Genomic DNA, 21,670 nt, shown 5'->3' with positions numbered 1-21,670 from the left:
GGTAACTGGTAGGGATTCCCGATCCCACTTTTTCACTACCGATACGATACCGATACTGATACCTGGGCTTCAGGTATCTGCGATACCAATATCAATCCGATATTTGTATTTCTTTTTTTACTCCTGACTAATACCAAATACTTTCCCAGTATATAGTCCACAACAACAGTTGCCTATTAAAAACTGCGAGCCTTTATTCAAGCAACAATAACAGTACTCTGCAGTACTCAGTGACCAACTGGTTTAACATTAAAACTATTTAAACAGCAGCATTCAGCATTGTAGAAAAAAGAAAAGTTACGGTCTGACTTCTAGTTTTAGTGCCTTCAGGTTTTCATTCTATGTATTTTTTCTTACAAATGGAAAATCAATTATAGGACCCTTTTTTAGTGTGTGTAGAATAGCCTAGTGACGCCCGCAGGTGAGACCATAAACCAGTCGCAGAATCGAAGGGGTCGACAAGTGAAGCTTCTTGTCAACAATATCTGGTTTTCGGTTTTTTTCATAACAGTTTTAAAGTACCCACTCGATAATATACAACAGTTTAACGATCACTAAATACTTATAATTTGTGGATTGGATTCACTGTTCTTGTTTGCCGTAGGCTGCCGGTAAGTGATAATGACTTGTAAACATACTTTCGTTTTAGGACGTGTTCAAAAGCAAGGACTGTGTGCTCATCTAATTATGTGTAGTTATGTGTTTTTAGCATGTCAATGTTCTCTCAGCATGTTGTGATGTTATAACAATCGCACAGATATTGTAGTGAGGCGGCTGTGTCGCAGGAGGTAGAGCTGGCATCTAATGATTGCAAGTTTGGCAGATCGGCGGTTCAAGCCCCAGCTGGCCACATGTCGAAGAGTCCTTGGGCAAGACACTTAACCCCAAATTGCTCCCAATGAGCGGGATGGCGCCTTGCATGGTAGCTTGTCGCCATTGGTGTGTGAATGTGTGTGTGAATGGGTGAATGAGAGGCCATTGTAAAGCGCTTTGGAATAAGGCGCTATATAAGTCAGTCCATTTACCATTATTTACCATTTACCACAGTAGGTGTACTGTCTTCACCTGCAATAGGCCTATCCGACACAATAAACATTCTATCCATAACTTCAATGCACATGGAAACAGCCTTTCCTACTGCAATACCCTATTCTTACCATGAAAATGTTTAAACAATGACACTCTTATGGCTTTAGTACTTATACCATAGATAGCTGGATTAAGAATGGGAGGGAATATCAAAAAGTAAAGAGACAAAAACACACGAGTTCTGTAAGTTAAATGGCTTGTGTTGAATCGGCTTTGCAATACTTCAAAAAGGCACCCTATAGAGTAGTTGATAACTGCAAACAAGTGTGGAGTGCAAGTTTGCAGTGCTTTGATCTTGGATTCTTTTGAAGATAATGCACAGATTCTTAAGATATGTACATATGAATAAAGGATCATTACGATCTGTGGAAAAGTATATACAACCACAGAGAGTAATCCCACGATGCTCACAATAGACGTACCTGTACAGGAGACCTTCACAAGTGAGTAATTTATGCAGTATAATTTGTCTATATCGTTTTCACAGAATCGCAGTTGAAGAGGGAGAATGAAAAACATGAGAAATGCCACCAATGGATAAAGCCAGGTGAATGCAATGAGTTTATAAACCTTTGTCAGTGACATCCTCATGTGATACTGCAGTGGATAGCATATGGCAACATACCTATCATAACTCATCACTGCTAAAATTGTGAATTCAACCATAGCATATGTGTGTAAACAATAGATCTGTGTTTGACATAAAGCTAGAGACACGTCATGAGTGTGGGAGGATAAATTACTCAGTAGTGCTGGCAGTAGAGCAGTGCTCCCATAGAGGCCATTTGCTGCCAAATTACACACAAGGAAATACATTGGCTCATGTAATGTTTTCTCAGTGTAGATCACTCCAATGAGAATGACATTTTCAGCAACAATGACAATGTACAAAATAAGGAAAATGCTGAAGTACATGTACTTAAGATGTTCCATTCCGTAGTATGCAGACAATATGATGGATGTCACTGCTGATGAATTTTCCATAGCCGGGGCGTATTTCTTCAGATACTGTAAGAGAACAATACAATGAATGGCTGTAAGTCCCCTAGCATTTGGTTTACCCTCTATCAGAAATGTATCACCACAAACCTAGAGATTTGTAGTTTGTTTTGTAATTGCCATGCTGGGTGACGACAAAACATAAATGTCCTTACAGATTAAATAAATGTCAGTACTTACACTATAGGTCTAATATGTAATGTATGCCATTTATTATTTGATTGATACCACTTCTACCATGCAGCATGATATTATGGACACACATTGTAATTAGAAAATGCCTTTACCTTTGTGTGATGTCTCCCCATCGATGACATGACCTGGACTACAGGGTTTATGAACTCTTTATCGCTGATCTCCTCTGAAATGAAGTCATGTGGTCTTCATGACACTCCAATGATGTGGCATTATTTTAATCTCTTGAGGGCACTCACGTCAGTGAAATGACTGTCAGTTCTATGTCATGTTTCACAGTCTCTGTCTGGGGACCAATTACATGTATATAGATCAGTGGTCACACATCTCTTACATTTTAGAACCTTTTTAACCTTTTTTAATACTTCCCTGGACACAAACAAAGGTCCTCCCATATGGAAATCGGCGTTTGTTCTTCCCCTGCTGAAAGGGGGTGATCCTACTGTCCTAAACAACTACCGGCCAAGTTGTCTGTCCTGGCTAAGGTTCTGGAACACCTCGTGAATGAACAACTGAAGGAGTATTTATCTATTAATAATGTTTTATCAGTCTCAATCAGGTTTTAGAAAAAAAACACAGCACTGCAACAGCAGCTTTAAAAGCCTTTTCATTGACTTATCTAAGGCTTTTGATACTGTGGATCATGCAATACTGATGCAAAGACTTACAGTACCAGTGCAGGATTGTCAGAACAAACTGTTTATTGGTTTAAACATTACATCTCAGGCAGATCTCAGTGTGTGCAGGCAGAAGGTGTCACTTCCAGCTCCCTTGGTATATCCAAGGGTGTGCCACAGGGATCGGTCCTGGGACCATTACTTTTCATTATATATATCAACAGTCTCGCTCAGAATGTCTGAAATGCAAATTTCCATTTTTATGCTGATGACACTGTGATATACTGCTATGCGTCCACACCAAATCAGGCTCTGTGTCAGCTACAACTTGCTTTTAATACTGTACGACAAACCCTGTGTGATCTAAAACTTGTTTTGAATGCTGACAAAACCAAACTTATGATGTTTTCGAATGCTACATCCAAGCCTCTGAACCTCCCTTCTATCACCACTGTTCAGGGCTCCAAGATTGAATCTGTCTCACATTACAAGTACCTAGGATTTAGAATTGATGATTCTCTCTCTTAAGTAGCGCAACCCTGGCAAAACCCAGTTTTCTCACGTTCTATGACCAGTGGGTGGACACCCTAGTCACAGAATGAAATGCATTTGTGATGTCTAATTCACATTTGTCAAACTTGTCTTTTCACATGTCTAAATAAACCGTTTGAAAACCCCACATTGAACCATGAGTTAGTTTTTCACTGTCTCACATGCCCAGACATGTCACCTAATGTGTTAACAACGCAGCTGGCAATAGCCGTCATCATCTCAATTCTATTACACTCATGTTAAGTGTAAAATAGGCCGGTCATGAGGCTAAAGCTAGCTATCTAAAACTGGCTAGCTTTCTTTCTTTTTTTTTTTTTACTGTTTTTATTTGGGGTTTTCAATTTTATATAGAGGGCACAAACAAAACAATACAACGACAAGGACAATATTAAACATACACAGCAAGAACCCCAGAGCTGAATGAAACCCCCACAGAACCCAGACAGGACCACTGGAACTGTGAAGGCTCTGTGGAAGCCCATCCAAGCCCATCCAACTCCACCCCCCCCCCCCCCCCCCGCTGCACATACAGTAAACAGTCACAGTACATACACTAGGGGTTTAGAGAAAATAATAATAAATAATAATAATAAATAAATAAAAATAAAAAAAACATGTCGCTCAGATATATTTGTAATAGAATTGAGGTATGGACGTAGATATCATTACATTGCATTACATTATTGTCATCTAGCATAGGCCTTCATCCAAAGCGACCCACACAAAACCCCACCAAACAAGTACCCTGGAGTCAGATAATGCTTACATTTACCAAGCAAGAATCCTTAGGGGAAACCTTGCAGTAAGGAAGATGACAGGGCAGGTCCAATATATTTTAAGTAGGGGTCCCAAGTTTGGTAGAAACTGTCCGTCTTGGAGTGTAACATGCAAGTGATATATTCATTGGAAATGCAGTCCATTATGATATTATGCCAAGATTTTTTGGAGGGGGAGCTTCCTTTATCCAGTATAGCAGAATGTTTTTCCTTGCGGAAAATGTTAAGAGGTTGAACAACCTTTGGTGTTTGGCATTCGAGATCTGGCGATCCGGAGTGCCAAGGATGAGACACCTAGGTTCCAATCCCACCGAGACATTGAACATAATTGAGAGTTCATTAACAACGTTAGTCCAGTAGCTTTGGATTTTTGGACAAGACCAGAAATAATTAAAGATATTACCAACATTGGATTTACATTTGCAGCAGAGTGGTGAGGAGTTGCTGTCCATTTTATTTTTAAGTGCAGGTGTTACATGAATACGGTGTAAGATTTTATATTGTGTGGACTTAGTACGATTACAGAGAGATCTTTTTGGCGTAGGTACAAACTTCTTTCCACTCCGCCTCATTAAAAGTGACCCCTAGATCTTTTCCCCAAGCCAGTTTAATGGCCTAGCTAAAACTGGGAGCGTACCTATGTTCCCTGGGTGCTATGTTCCCCAGTACCTTAGCTCCCTCCCGAAAAAGGGTCCTATGTTCCCCGCTCCGAAAAAGGGTCCTATGTTCCCCGCTCCCGAAAAAGGGTTCGATCGGGCAGGGCAGTCTCACCAGCAGCGAGTGGAGGTGCCCATATAGTTGTTCTATATGGATGATTGGTGACATTATTCTCTCGTCTGACTTCGGAAGCTAAGCAGGGTTGGGCCAGGTTAGTACTTGGATAGGAGACCACCTGGGAATCCCCGGAGCCGTAAGCTTTTACCCAGTAGAGAGACAGGGGTAGTGGTGGTCTAGACTCTAGTGGATAGTGAGTTGGACTTGTGATCGGAAGGCTGTGAGTTCAAATCCCGCCTGAAGCCACACCACTACTAGTGTGCCCTTGGGTAAGGCACTTAGCCCTCAGTTACTCCAGGGGGAATGTCCCTGTAATTCGTAATTGTAAGTCGCTTTGGATAAAAGCGTCTGCTAAATGGCAAAATTATAAAATTATTTATTTATTATTATTATTATAAATTAGACACACAACGGCCGGGGGAGAGGTGCGCCTGTTGCGGGCAGAGACACCTACTACCTGGGGGGGGGGGGGGGGGGAGTGCGCGCTTCGGTGCGAACTTAGCCTCACTTCCCGGGATGCTATCGCTGACAGCGTCTAAACATGTAAACATCATAAGTGGTCAGGAATGTAACCAACGACTGTCGTCATTATTACAATCCAGTATACAAGTCAGTCTGTCTTGAAACCCCTCTACAGCCACACATGTCAGTAGAACTTATGAATACGGTGAACTTATGAATACTTATGGTAACATGATTCATTTGTTAATAAAAAATAAAAAAAACGTGTTATGATTACTGATATGATGCATTTTTGTGTGCCTATCAAATATTGCAATACTCATTGTTTAATCTTAAACATACTTTAAACTGACCACTCTCAGGCAAGATGCTTTCCTCTGTAACTGGACCTGGGACAGATTTAGAGACCACGGGTAACTATGTATGGGTTAACAATGGTCAGCAGAGTAGAACAGCATGGACACAGAATAGAGCCATGTATGGGAACCAATGTCAGTATTGTAAGTAACGATGAACAGATGTAAAGCTCTCTCTATGGGAACAAGTATATAAGGTGTAACTTCCATCAGTACTTTGCTCGGCATCCCCTATGCCGCAGCCATGCTTGAAGCTTGGGACCTAACAGAGCATGCTGCCTTGGAAACATCTGTACAAGAGAATGTAACCCAGATCTGCCTAATACAATGATTACGATTCAACCTTCTCTCTGAGGGATCAATGTTATTTCCGGCCACCTGACTAAGAAGGAGGATCTCCATATAGGCTAACAGTTATCAAATTAATCATGAGCGTTAACGCGTTAACATTGACAGCCCTACTTTCAACACTTTAAGTTAAACCTATCCAACATAACATCTGCTTATAGACAACAATACTCAATACGATAAAAGTGTTTTGTTTTGCGGATCACCTTTTAATGTGATAATGTCACAATGTGACCTGCATCAAACTTATTAGAGTTTTAAAAAATCAATACAAAATGCCACAAGCCTAAAAAACAGTTTACAAGTGAGATAATAGCTACTGTGTAATGTCATTTTCTTTTACATTTCCAAATGGTGGAATCAATCTGAACAGAAACAACATTGATGGGATGCAAATTGAGATATAGAAATATAGAGCCAAAAGAAGAAAGAATTGTTATTTTTCCCAATACGTAGGCCTATGGGGGGCCCACCCGCTGTGCCGACGGACCACGATGCCGACCGTTTATTAGCGGATTTTTGCTGACAAGACGGTACATGTGGGAAAACTAGGGTTAGGGTTAGGTGCTAGGGTGCTACGGTTAAGGTTAGGGTTGGGGTTAGGGATAGGGATAGGATTAGGGTTAGGGTTAGACATGCCAGCATGTACCAAGTCGACGTAGCACCTAACCCTAACCGTAGTTTTCCCACATGTACCGTCTTCCCACATGTACCGTAACAGAGAAGCGGAGAGCATTCACATGCAGGGAGGGCTGTCGGCACAACGGTCCGTCGGCATATTGATGCGGCACCGGCCTATGGATGGCATTGTACAGTATATACTGGATAGTTTTGTTCATAAATCCCCCACCCCAGTTTACAAATGCAAATGTTATGGGTACACTGTGGGAGAAAAGTGGAGTTGAGAAGTGCAACTCTCAAATATTGGAGGTAACTGGTAGGGATTCCCGATCCCACTTTTTCACTACCGATACGTTACCGATACTGATACCTGGGCTTCAGGTATCTGCGATACCAATATCAATCCGATATTTGTATTTCTTTTTTTACTCCTGACTAATACCAAATACTTCCCCAGTATATAGTCCACAACAACAGTTGCCTATTAAAAACTGCGAGCCTTTATTCAAGCAACAATAACAGTACTCTGCAGTACTCAGTGACCAACTGGTTTAACATTAAAACTATTTAAACAGCAGCATTCAGCATTGTAGAAAAAAGAAAAGTTACGGTCTGACTTCTAGTTTTAGTGCCTTCAGGTTTTCATTCTATGTATTTTTTCTTACAAATGGAAAATCAATTATAGGACCCTTTTTTAGTGTGTGTAGAATAGCCTAGTGACGCCCGCAGGTGAGACCATAAACCAGTCGCAGAATCGAAGGGGTCGACAAGTGAAGCTTCTTGTCAACAATATCTGGTTTTCGTTTTTTTTCATAACAGTTTTAAAGTACCCACTCGATAATATACAACAGTTTAACGATCACTAAATACTTATAATTTGTGGATTGGATTCACTGTTCTTGTTTGCCGTAGGCTGCCGGTAAGTGATAATGACTTGTAAACATACTTTCGTTTTAGGACGTGTTCAAAAGCAAGGACTGTGTGCTCATCTAATTATGTGTAGTTATGTGTTTTTAGCATGTCAATGTTCTCTCAGCATGTTGTGATGTTATAACAATCGCACAGATATCGATACTGTAGTGAGGCGGCTGTGTCGCAGGAGGTAGAGCTGGCATCTAATGATTGCAAGGTTGGCAGATCGGCGGTTCAAGCCCCAGCTGGCCACATGTCGAATGTGTGTGTGAATGAGAGGCCATTGTAAAGCGCTTTGGAATAAGGCGCTATATAAGTCAGTCCATTTACCATTATTTACCATTTACCACAGTAGGTGTACTGTCGTCACCTGCAATAGGCCTATCCGACACAATAAACATTCTATCCATAACTTCAATGCACATGGAAACAGCCTTTCCTACTGCAATACCCTATTCTTACCATGAAAATGTTTAAACAATGACACTCTTATGGCTTTAATACTTATACCATAGATAGCTGGATTAAGAATGGGAGGGAATATCAAAAAGTAAAGGGACAAAAACACATGAGTGCTGTAAGGTAAATGGCTTGTGTTGAATCGGCTTTGCAATACTTCAAAAAGGCACCCTATAGAGTAGTTGATAACTGCAAACAAGTGTGGAGTGCAAGTTTGCAGTGCTTTGATCTTGGATTCTTTTGAAGATAATGCACAGATTCTTAAGATATGTACATATGAATAAAGGATCATTCCGATCTGTGGAAAAGTATATACAACCGCAGAGAGTAATCCCACGATGCTCACAATAGACGTACCTGTACAGGAGAGGTTCACAAGTGAGTAATTCATGCAGTATAATTTGTCTATATCGTTTTCACAGAATCGCAGTTGAAGAGGGAGAATGAAAAACATGAGAAATGCCACCAATGGATAAAGCCAGGTGAATGCAATGAGTTTATAAACCTTTGACAGTGACATCATCATGTGATACTGCAGTGGATAGCATATGGCAACATACCTATCATAACTCATCACTGCTAAAATTGTGAATTCAACAATAGCATATGTGTGTAAACAATAGATCTGTGTTTGACATAAAGCTAGAGACACGTCATGAGTGTGGGAGGATAAATTACTCAGTAGTGCTGGCAGTAGAGCAGTGCTCCCATAGAGGCCATTTGCTGCCAAATTACACACAAGGAAATACATTGGCTCATGTAATGTTTTCTCAGTGTAGATCACTCCAATGAGAATGACATTTTCAGCAACAATGACAATGTACAAAATAAGGAAAATGCTGAAGTACATGTACTTAAGATGTTCCATTCCGTAGTATGCAGACAATATGATGGATGTCACTGCTGATGAATTTTCCATAACTGGGGCATATTTCTTCAGATACTGTAAGAGAACAACACAATTAATGGGTTTACCCTCTATCAGAAATGTATCACCACAAACCTAGAGATTTGTAGTTTGTTTTGTAATTGCCATGCTGGGTGACGACAAAACAATGTCCTTACAGATTAAATAAATGTCATAATTTACAGTACTTACACTATAGGTCTAATATGTAATGTATGCCATTTATTATTTGATTGATACCACTTCTACCATGCAGCATGATATTATGGACACACATTGTAATTAGAAAATGCCTTTACCTTTGTGTGATGTCTACCCATCGATGACATGACCTGGACTGCAGGGTTTATGAACTCTTTATCGCTGATCTCCTCTGACATTAAGTCATGTGGTCTTTATGACACTCCAATGATGTGGCATTATTTTAATCTTTTGAGGGCACTCAAGTCAGTGAAAGGACAGTCAGTCCTATGTCATGTTTCACAGTCTCTGTCTGGGGAGCAATTAAATGTATATAAATCAGAGGGGACAACTTAATTGTTGTGTACACATCTCTTACATTTTAGAACCTTTTTAACCTTTTTTAATACTTCCCTGGACACAAACGAAATTCCTCCCATATGGAAATCGGCGTTTGTTGTTCCCCTGCAGAAAGGGGGTGACCCTACTGTCCTAAAAACTACCGGCCCTTTTCTAAGATGTCTGTCCTGGCTAAAAGGTTCTGGAATCCCTTGTGAGTGAACAACTGAAGGAGTATTTATCTATTAATAATATATATTTTTTTTTTTAGTCTCAATCAGGTTTTAGAAAAGAACACAGCACTGCAACAGCAGCTTTACAAGTAGTAAATGGTTTTATTGAATCTCTAGATAACAAGCAACATTGTGCAGCCCTTTTCATTGACTTATCCAAGGCTTTTGATACTGTGGATTTCCAAGGGCGTGCCACAGGGGTCAGTCCTGGGACCATTACTTTTGATTAACAGTCTCGCTCAGAATGTCTGAAATACTAATTGAAATGTTTATGCTGATGACACTGTGATATACTGCATCCACACCAAATCAGACTCTGTGTCAGATACAACTTACTTTTAATACTGTACAACAAACCCTGTGTGATCTAAAACTTGAATGCTGACTAAATCAAACTTGATGTTTTGGAATGCTACATCCAAGCCTCTGAACCTCCCTTCTACCCCCACTGTTCAGGGCTCCAAGATTGAGTCTGTCTCACATTACAAGTACCTAGGATTTACAATTGATGATTCTCTCTCTTTTACGCCTCACATTAAAAACACGAAGGTGAAATTGGGTTTTTACTTCAGGAATTAGGCTTGTTTTTCATTCGAGGCCAAAAAGAGACTTGTTGCTGCCACCTTTATGTGCTGGACTAATGGCGATGTGTTATACATGAATGCATCCTTGCATTGCCTACACTCGCTGAATACTCTTTACCATGGAGCACTGAGATTCATCACTAACTTTAAAGCCCTTACTCACCATTGTACTTTGTATACTGGAGTTGGATGGTCTGTCTTGTCTGTCCGCAGACTCAATCACTGGCACATCCTTATAAGGCTATACCAACTTATCTGCCGAACTACATCCTCCAAAAAAGTGTGGGCAACTATGGACTTCGCTCACAGGACCTATTCCTACTGACTGTCCCTCGAGTCCGTGCTGAACTGGGAAAAAGGGCTTTTAGGTATGCTGCTCCCTCAGCCTGGAATCAGCTACAAAACGACCTGAACCTTCGGGAGGTGGTTTCTCTGGATGCTCTTAAGTGACATGGATTCAAGCACATCTGGCTGCAAATGTTTTGAATGATGACGGTTCTGTAATTTGTCCTTGTCTTTATTTTAAACTGCTTTATGTTTGTTTCATGTATGTAACCCCATAGTTGTGCTGTTGCCTGTCTTGGCCAGGGTGCTCTTGTAAAATAAATGTTTAATCTCAATGAGTTTTATTCCTGGTTAAATAAAGGTTAAATTAATAAAAATAAAAATAAACGCGATATCACTATTATACAGTATATATATATATATATATAAAATATTAGACTAAACTTCTGTGGTCATGTATTTAAGCATCTGAAGCTTAACCCTATAGTAGGTGTCATTGGCTTCATTTCAAAAAACGTCCAGGCTTCCAATCGATTTACGGGTGGCGTTTATTCTCAAGTAAAGAGAAACTTTATTTTACACCCGTTCCATCTCCGTTACTCTGGGTCCAACACACCTTTTTCATATAGAAACCTAAGAGAAACGTAACAGAATGACTGACCATCATGGAGCCAGCAGAGGCAGCTCAGATCCGCTCCGTACTGGCCACCCAAGGTACCATGATCACCCAGTACGACCGCGTACTGGAGGAGATGAGCGACTCCCTCCGCCAGATGTCCATCGCCATCCAGGGTGTGGTGGATACCCACGACAACGCTGCTCTGACCACCGGTGCAGCCAACACAGCGGCAGCCCCACCTCCACTACCAGCTCCTACTCTTGCTCCTACACCTCGAGAGCCTCGCTTTCCACCTGGCTGCAGGGAGTTTGTCGTCCAGTGCACCCTAGTCTTCAGTCTGCAACCGGCATCCTTCCCCACCGAGCAGTCCCGGGTAGCGTTTATGACCACATTGCTGATGGGGCGCGCTCTGTCGTGGGCTACGGCAGAGTGGGAGAGACAGTTGCCGCTATGTTCCGACTCCCAGCTCTTCATCAGGGAAGGTCTTTGACACTACCCGGGAAGGTCTTTGACACTACTGAGGCAGGCAGGCGAGGCAGCGCGTTGTGGTCGTCCTGTATGCCCAGGGGCTCTTGGAGGTCATGAAGGACAAGTTATTCTTCCGAGAGCTGCCTGAACAGCTGGATGACTTAGTTGACCTCTCTCTGCGGGTGGACAATAGATGCTGAGGGGCCGGCTTATGACGAGCCCATGCAACCGGGAGCGGCTCGCCTTTCCCAGGCGGAGAGACATCGCCGTAGGGGTGGTTCTGTCACAGCGTTGTTCCAACGACAATAAGTCTCACCCTTGTGCTTTTTTCTCCCGTTGGCTGTCCGCGGCGGAGCACATTCATGATGCTGGCCATTAAACTCGCGCTGGAGGAGTGGAGGCACTGGTTGGAGGGGTCCATGTACCCATTCCTCCTGTGGATGGACCACAAGAACCTGGCCTACATCCAGGGGGCTAAACGCTTCAATTCTCGGCAGGCCAGATGGGCGTTATTCTTCACCAGGTTCCAGTTCACCATCTCCTATCGACCGGGCTCCAAAAACATCAAGCCCGATGTACTGTGTGTCTAGGCAGTTCGATCCTGTGGACCTGGTGGAGAGTACGGATTCTATCATTCCCACTGGCCTGGTTGTCGCTCCAGTTTCCTGGGGGATCGGCAGGGTGGTGAGGACGGTGCTGAGGCGGGAACCTGCCCCGGGCGAGGGTCCGCCGGGGAGGCTTTATGTTTATGTTATGTTCCTTTATGTTCCTAAGGCTGCTGCAGTGGGTGCACATGTCCTCCCTCACCAGCCACCCGGGTGCCACCAGAACATTGGACTTCATACGGAGGAGGTTCTGGTGGCCCACAGCTGAGGGGGACACGCGGGCCTTTGTGGCTCCTGCGCCCCCTGCCCTTTCCCAAACGCCCCTGGTCCCACATATCCCTCGATTTATCATAATTTTATTAATAATATTTTGTTCTTTTATTTACTGAGTACCAACAGTTGTTAATAACATCTATGGGTTCATTGTTATATTTGTGTTCATGGCACATGGTGCTTGCATTATGTTTTTATCAGAAAATGCATGTAGAAAATCCAAAGAAGTCAAGATGAAATTCATGCAAACTTGTCTGCCACATTTGTTTTCCTTGATCAACTTTACAATAGGTATACTTTTTGACACAATGTTTAGTCGATTTGGTTCTGTGGATTTTCCAAGGAATCTTCAGAATGTTCTTGAAGTTCAACTTCTTGTTATCCCACCTATATGCAACCCCCTTATACATGGATTAAAGCTTACAGAGGTCCGTCGAAGATTGTTTAGAAAATGTAAGAAACTTAAAGTGACAGATTTAGATTTTGCACAGAGAGAGAGGTAGTGTTGTAAGAGGCAGTCAGGCATGGACAAGATTCACAACAAGGATGCCATTTAATTATTTAATACATTTAAGATTTTTTTTTAAATCATTGTGAGCAATGAAAGTGATTTTTCCTTAAATACCAGGTATAACATGTTTGCTTTGTTGGAGTGGGGGGGAATAGCTATTATACAATGAAATGTGGTAATGAAATCAAAATACTTTTTGGAGCTGGTAATGTATTAGTCATGAACCACAATTGAGTTATTGTTAACTTACTCTCTTTATTACAACTTTGAAGAATAATACATATTAACTATGGAGAGTTCAGTCAGGATACTTACGTTGGTTTAATCATATTTAATGAAAATGGTAATGCATTTATGTTTTGGCATAATTGAATGGCCCCGCTAAGTGTAGCTCCCTGCTTTAAGTTTAAACAACATAAACTTATAACATAAACTGCTAATAACTTTCAAACACCCTGTAGGCTGGTAAATACAGAGCCACTGAATGGGTGGAGGCTGGGGCAGTGGGTTGACAACCAACAAGTGAACTCTCATGGCCAGTGGCGTTACATTGTTTAACCATGGTGGAGTGTTGCATACTCGGCTCTTTTAAGCCTTGTCCATGAGGCATGCATGATAACAGGATGATGTTTTGCATACGTGTGAATTAGCTGCATCATTTGACGTCGCTGTGATACACCTTTCCATGTATCACAGCAACCTCTCTGTTGCCCTTCTCATCTGTATTATAGGGCAGGGTCTTCTAAATGCAACAGCCATTTAGACATTCTTAACTCTAAGCTCATCAGCACCCATACAAGGCCAGATGTTCTCCTACATCATCTAGGTACATGGGAATATTCTGCCTTGTGAATGTATACAGTGAAACTAAGTGAAATATCACCACTTTCCTACACATGTTTCAGGTTTGACCTGAGGTTTGAAGGGATGTCAAGAATGTGCTAGTTTCTAGTTCACAGAACACTCTGCGACCCACCATGGATGATTATCAAGATCAGCCTGGTCATTCAACTTTACTACAGTACACAATCAGTACCCAGCCACCACCTGCTAAAAGCATAGATATTGGTATAATAATGGTAAAGTAAATGTGAGAACAGTGTTCTTCAGAGTTTAAATTAAAGATATATTATCTTGTCTCTTATCAAGTGGTGCCCACCTTCATAATTACTGAATGATTTGAATAGAAGCAAATGAATTGTGAATAATTTGAATATTAATAATTAATAATTATTTTTAGGATCATATGCAGAGCCATTTCTCCTCCAAACATGGCGCTTCGTATTGTTGCCAAAAAGATTTTGGTCTTTCTCCCAGTAAGAAAATGGATACCGTTGTGTAAAATAAATCGAAATATTACCTCTCACGCATTATATATGAATGTATATATATGTATCCTAACTGTACATATTGTATTGATATCCATTGCCCGTGTCATATTATATGGCCATTCATGCACATATATTGACTTTTTATATTCATTGCATGTATACTGACTTTATACTAATTTACATATACTCACTATAATACTGTACACCATGCTCTGTCCATACATTCATGGCTTTTGCACTACGCACTATTTACATCTGGCTTTGTTGTCTCTGTACTTGTACTCTGTCAATGACAATAAAGTTGAATCCAATCTAATCTAATGAAGAGTTCCCTGGAGTGCACATATAAAATACAAACGGAGATATCTGTTTTTACAAAACAACCCCTTAAATATATTGTAAAGTTTAATCAGGAATCATATTTGATTGGATCTGTAATTATTAAACAATACTGTAATTATTAAACAGCACCCTCAGCACCCCGCTGCCCACGCCACTGCATGTTTGTCCCCAAAAGCAGCTACAGGATAGTAGTTTCTGTTTCTGACAGTTAAGTTTCTGACAGTACAGTAGTGTTCTAGACTTTTGTCATTGTTATCACTATGTCTGTGTACAGGGTGTTAGAATCTATGTGTAGTTCATGAGCTTACCGTGTTGGCGTCACTCTGTGCAATCAGTGGTGACTTGAAAGGGGGATCCTTCTGAATAAAACCAACAATGCCACTGTATTGGAAGCTTCCCACAACCTGGATGCATATAACAGTGATGGAGTTGTGGTACACGCTTTTGTTTCATAGCTAGCACTGATTCTTACAATGTTGTGACCCAATAAGCTGCCAAACAATCCATTCTTTATACGGCTAAAGCGCAGTTTAAAAATAGTGTCCTTAAAACACAGATGTGAAAGAACAGAAGTTATTATAGATTTTATTTCTTACATTTATTTCATGATAAAAAATAAAAAATGGCATAATTCAACAATTCATAATTAATTCAATAATTAGCATGAATTATACCAAACTGAATAAAACTGGGGCATATACTACAATGCTGCTTGAAAGGATGTGAAGCCCTTGTGCAATTATAGATTATTTTAGTTTTTACCATGAAATATTTATTTAATTAGAACCAGTCTTTTTTATCTGACATAACATCTGACATAACAGGTTTTATTTTGGACACCCTTCCAAAATATTCCCAAGAGCCACAAGAAAAATAACAAATCAGGTAAAACCAAACATAATATTTAGAGATTTCCACTCTTGCTGCATCTCACTTAACTGTGCATGCTTCAACAATAAGAAGAACACTGAATCAAAATGGCAGAAACCTGAAGGTTTCTGTAAGTCCATTCTCTGGACAGATGACTCCAAAATGTGACCTTTTTGGTCACAATCAAATGCATTATGTTTGGCGAAAACCCAGCTCTGCCTACCACCAAAAGAACCTTATCCCAACAGTCAAGCATGGTATTGGGATATGGGATTTGGGGCTGCTTTTCCTCCTCTGGACCTGGCCGACTCCACATCATTAAGGGAACCATGAATTTTGAGGTATACCAGGAGATTTTTTTACAGAACTTCAAGCCATCAGTCAAGGAGCTAAAGCTGGGCTGAAAATGGGTCTTTCAACAAGACAACGACCCAAAGCATTCAAACAAATCTACTAAAGAATGGCACAAGATAAAGAAGATTTGTGTTTTGGATTGGCCAAGTCAAATTCTGACCTAAATCCAATTGAGATGCTGTGGCAGGACCTGAAGCAGGCAGTTCATGCCAGACACCCCTCAAACCTCACTCAATTGGCTCACTTATATAAGGAGGAGTGGGCAAAAATATCTCAAAACAGATGTCAGAGACTGATTAGTGGCTATACGAGACGTTCACTCCAAGTTATCGCTGCTAATGGAGGTGCCACAAGCTATTGACTGAAGAGGTTCACTTATTTTTGCACATGCACTAATTTCTTTATAATGTAGTTTTTCTACTACACGCATGATTCCCTCTAAACCAACATATGGAATTGGTCAATATAAACCTGTTATGTCAGATAAAAAAGACTGGTTCTGATTAAATAAATATTTCATAGTAAAACTAAACAAATCTATAATTGCACAAGGGGTTCACATACTTTCAAGCAGCACTCTATATGATTATACTAATAACAAAAAGATCAGAGTATACAATGTATCTATGTTGACAGTGAAACAGTGTTAAATGCAAATGTTATTGCTTTGGTGCCAACCTGTTACGTGGACAGAATATTTTAAAAAAGTGTACTCTAATGGCTCGAGTGCCCATTCCATAAATTGCAGGGTTTAGGAGTGGTGTACTCACTGGAAAGTGTAGAGACATGAAGAGCCGAGCTTCATAAGGAGTGTGACTCATGTCAAATCTACTTTGAAGAATCTCAAAAAAACTACCTAAAGAGTAGTTCACTACTGACATTAAATGAGGGATGCACGTTTTAAGAGCTTTTACCTGAGACTCTTTCGATAATTGCAGACAGACTTTGAATATTTGTGCATATGAGAAAATAATCATGAGTAGCTGAGGAAGTATCAGGAAAGCAATTAACACAAGACCCACAATACTAATGTGAGATGTATTAGAACAGGAATTCTTAACTAGTTCAAAATTGACACAAAACAACTTGTGTATGTCCCTTTCACAAAATGTCAGTTGCAAAGTTAAGGAGAAGAAAGTGCCAAAAACGATATATGGGTATATCCATGAAAATGCAACAAGTTTGTAAACTCTTGAAACAGACATGATACTACGGTAATGTAGTGGATAACAGATGGCAATATATCTGTCATATCCCATGACGGCCAAACTAGTCAATTCAACAGATGCATATGTATGTAAGAAAAATATTTGTGTTTGACACCATGACAAAGATATCTCATGTGTCTCAGATACAAGCAGACTCATAGTTGCAGGCAATAATACACTACTGCCATATAGTCCATTAACAGTTAAATTACATAGAAACATGTACATAGGTTCATGCAGAGCTTTCTGATTGTATATGATTGCAATCAGCAGCAAACTCAAAGATATTGTGGTAATATACAGTAGAAGAAATATTGTGAACGGCAGAGCTGTATTATTTTCCATTAAAGTATATGCAGTCATTCTGAATGATGTTACAGATGTATTGTCCATGTCTGAGTTTAATCGTGATCTGAAAATACAAAAACACAAAGGTTATGAGTGTAGACATGCAAAGCACATGGTCATGGAAGGACAATTGTGTGCAGGCATTACATGCAGCAACAATGGCAAATGTCACTCTGTTGAACAGCTTGCTTGGTTAATGTTGTTAAACTGGACAAATTGAGAGCATACATCTCAGCTGCTTTCAAGTAATTGTAGCCTACTTCAAAATGACCAGACATGCTTAATGACTTTAACAAGCCAAATGATGTAACCACTTTAGTGTCTGGATTGCAATTGTCAATGATCTGATACAAGGTTTTCTCTTCATAGACATTAACCATTTGGTATTCATTGGTGCGTGTTGTTATAAACAACATAACTGAAACTAAAATATCATTGTGTAGATTTCAGTGCAGTCTGTAACAGTGCAACCCTAACTTAGTATGTGTCTAGTTTGAACTGACTTAAATCGATTTAAAGAATTATGAACATTGAAAAAGTAATCAAATTACCTTGAGTCATGTGAGAATGAAAGACTTTTAAACAACTACCAGTACAGCCTTAATTCCATTGTTGTGGTAAAATAGCACAAGCACAAAATACATATAATAGAGTCAACTTAGAGTAAAATAATTTGATTTTACCTGTTTGTGAGAGTCCTTCTAAAATCGTCACCTAGACAGTGGTGCTTACCTCGTTCAGACAGATCATCAAGTGCCTTTTTGTAAACATTGGACATGGTGTGGTGATAACAAATGTGACGTCAGTAATACAGATAGGCCTATCCATTTGTTGCTGTTGAGTGTTTAAATCTCACAGGACCCTGTACTCTGTCTGTTTACAAATCATTCACAATTATTCAATTATTGTCTGCACAAAACATTGCAAATCCCTGAAAGTGTTGTCTCTGTAATGTGAGTGACTCACATTACAAAACTCTGATTTGTGAGTGAGCAAAAGTTGACCACCAGCATAGCATTTTATATATAGCTTATCAAAGATGGGGGGCGGCTGTGGCTCAGGAGGTAGAGCCGGCGTCTAATTATCTCAAGGTCGGCAGATTGGCGGTTTGATCCCCATGAGCGGGCCGGCGCCTTGCATGGTAGCTTACCGCCATTGGTGTATGAATGTGTGTGTGAATGGGTGAATGAGAGGCTGTTGTAAAGCACTTTGGAATAAGGCGCTATATAAGTCAGTCCGTTTATGTACACTGCACAGCGTCACAAAATGCCAAGACAGACAAGGCCAGTTCCTGGTAAATTGAAATCTCTGCCCATAAGTGGTTATGGTGAACTATAAAACCTTTCTAAGTGGTTATGGTGAACTATAAAACATTTCTAAGTGGTTATGGCGAACTATAAAACCTTTCTAAGCGGTTATGGTGAACTATAAAACCTTTCGTTGTAAATTCTGTCATTTACTGGCACCACAAGTTAAATACAGAACACAATATTGTGAGAAACTAGAAAAAGAAGTTCATTCAACCTTTATTTAAACTCGAAAGTCCACTGAGGTTCCCCTCATTTACAGAGACGACGAGTGACAAGATAAAATAACATAGTTGTTTTTTTTAAAACAAGTAAAACATAATCACATGCTGCACAGAATAAAATCAAGAATAAAAAACAAGCAGATAAGAGAATAAAAACGAAGAAATATAACCGTGTTCCTATAGATATGCCCCCATAACCATAAATGGGGTGAGATTGACAGACAGAGGGTAGACCTACAGACAGGTTGTAGATTGACAGATAGGGGGTAGACCTATAGACAGGGGGGTAGACCACTCACCTAATATGGGCCAAGTTGAAGTCATGATATACTACGCTATGATATTATTAACAGGAGTGATACCATTTTATAATGAGGGGGTGTGGACATTAATCCCATTTAACTTCTCAATTAAAAGGTGCGGCTGTATCGTGTTAAATGCAGAACTAAAATCTACAAATAAGAGTCGGACATAAGAGGTAGGGTCCTCTAAGTGCTTAGATATGAAGTGCACCATGGCTGAGATCGCACCATCTGTACCTGTATTACATCTATAAGCGAACTGAAAATGATCCAGAGAACAACTGACTACATTTTTCACTTTGTTGATAATGAATTTCTCAAAACATTTCATAACATCAGAAGTTAAAGTGACTGGTCGCAGGTCATTATTTTCCTTGCAGCTTGCCTTCTTAGGAACAGGAATAATGATAGCGTCTTTCCAGATGGAAGGAACAGAGTGAGAGTTCAGAGACTTCTGGAAGATAGGACACCAGGCCTCAGCCAGCTCCTCACTGCAGGACTTTAAGCATGCGTAAGTTGCGGAGGGGGTACAGTAGATGCCTGTACCGAAGAAGTTCAGCTGTCTCAGGAACATTGCACTGGCTTTGCTGACAGTCTTCGGATCAACTTATCTGTGTGAGCAGATATTCTCCGAAGCTTGTGTGCAACTTAAAGTGACCAAGTACCACCCCCAGATAATGGAGCTGAGCAAAAGAAAACAGAGCCAGGGAGTACATTGACTGTTAGGCCTGTTTATTTAGCATACATTTCTTTGCATACATAACTCTGTGCTGTAAAATGTTTGTTTATGTTGTGGTTGGAATAAAATTGCAGGGGGGTATTCCATCAACATCGCGAAAGGAACATTTTATTTTATTATTTTTGGTAACTTTATCAAAATAACTAAGATTTATCAAAATAAGCCTGGACTTTCCTTTAGCAATGTTGATGGAATACCCCCCCAGATCTGTTGGTCTGTTTGGTTTGGTTTGATGTCGAGTCATAATTAATGTTGATATTGTGGTTGGCACACTGATTAACAAGACATTTTTTAAATGGCACTTCATATCAAAAAGGTTGCCTACCCCTGAAGTAGATAGAGGGCATGACTCGTGCACAACTTTCATCAGAGTTTCATTAGTGTTGTCTGATGGGAGGTCATTACTGCTCTGCCCTCATCTGCTCACCGAATCCTCTAGATACTGTTAACCAAGGGCTCAATTTGGTGTGAGTGTCCTTTAGGTCTCATCAGTGTGTGGTAATTGCTTTCTTGGGGATGGAAATACAGAGTGGACTAATGACCTCTGATAAACATGTTTATTCATGCACTAGTAAATCAGTGTAATCCCATAAGGTACATCATCCAGAATATCCACACAGTCAGAATTAGAATAACAATAACTAGTTTTAAAGTATATTACACCATGTTAAAGTATATCTCTAAAGTTACATACTCTCATATCATCTCAAACCTGTGAAATTACTTTCAATAAGATATATAATATAAACATGCTTTCAATAAAAAAAGATATAGTGCTGTGTGTATGTGCCGTTTACTAATACGAAGCAGCACTTGAAACATGAAACCAGCCCATTATTGAAAATGTTTTTCAGTCTAGGAAACCAGCCCTAATTGTTTGAACTGCATCATGGTAGAAAGAAAAACAACCCAAACATACCTCAAAAATATATTTGTAATCCTTTAAAATACAGATATTCACATTAAAATGTTTAACATGTATACATTGATATTAACAATTAAAAACAATAACCATTTTCTAGCATATTTCTCATCAGTCCTACATTACTGTCGTCTCAATGTTTTAAATCTTATACAAGCCTCATTATAGCAAGATAACACTGACTTCCTTGACACAAACCACATCATCATGAGACTATTTCAGGAAATATATTTAGGCTTATATTATTATTATATTAATAATATATTATATTATTTAGGCTCTGAATATCTACAGTATGCTACAGTAGGCTTCAATGCACAAAGTACTGATATTTTGGGACCATAACATACTGTATCAGTGGTGTACTGATAAGAATGTGTCATTTCATAACTATTGATAGGAGTGTTTTTTTTGTTCATGTTCATCCAAGGAAATCTGGGAAAGAGCTTATAATGGTTAACTTGTTAGGCGTAGCTGTCCAGTCTTAGAGAGGGACCAGAAGACATGTGAAGAATCTCTAAAGGAGATTTAGGAGCATTTTCTGTTTTATTGTACTTTG

The 21,670-nt window shown here is 39.9% G+C and overlaps 3 protein-coding genes across 3 annotated transcripts; all 3 read right to left on the bottom strand.

The window, feature by feature from the left end:
- Positions 1-1,134: 1,134 nt before the first annotated feature.
- Positions 1,135-2,073, bottom strand: LOC308155713 (olfactory receptor 51L1-like; the record flags this gene model as incomplete). Its single annotated transcript, XM_080529087.1, has 1 exon — positions 1,135-2,073. One exon carries the CDS (start codon positions 2,071-2,073, stop codon positions 1,135-1,137), a length of 939 nt encoding a protein of 312 aa, XP_080385213.1.
- A 6,067-nt stretch (positions 2,074-8,140) lies between these two features.
- Positions 8,141-9,079, bottom strand: LOC308155712 (olfactory receptor 52Z1P-like; the record flags this gene model as incomplete). Its single annotated transcript, XM_080529086.1, has 1 exon — positions 8,141-9,079. The coding sequence occupies one exon, from the start codon at positions 9,077-9,079 to the stop codon at positions 8,141-8,143; it is 939 nt and encodes a 312-aa protein (XP_080385212.1).
- Positions 9,080-15,133: 6,054 nt separating this feature from the next.
- LOC308155711 (olfactory receptor 4B13-like) lies at positions 15,134-20,024 on the bottom strand (the record flags this gene model as incomplete). Its single annotated transcript, XM_080529085.1, has 3 exons — positions 15,134-15,241; positions 16,832-17,515; positions 19,836-20,024. 3 exons carry the CDS (start codon positions 20,022-20,024, stop codon positions 15,134-15,136), a joined length of 981 nt encoding a protein of 326 aa, XP_080385211.1.
- Positions 20,025-21,670: the final 1,646 nt, after the last annotated feature.

This window comes from Nansenia antarctica (assembly GCF_963989245.1).
Source record: "Nansenia antarctica genome assembly, chromosome: 4".
Classification (NCBI taxonomy): Eukaryota; Metazoa; Chordata; class Actinopteri; order Argentiniformes; family Microstomatidae; genus Nansenia; species Nansenia antarctica.
The sequence above is the reverse complement of the archived record's forward strand: the minus strand, read 5'-3'. Positions and strand labels throughout refer to the sequence as shown.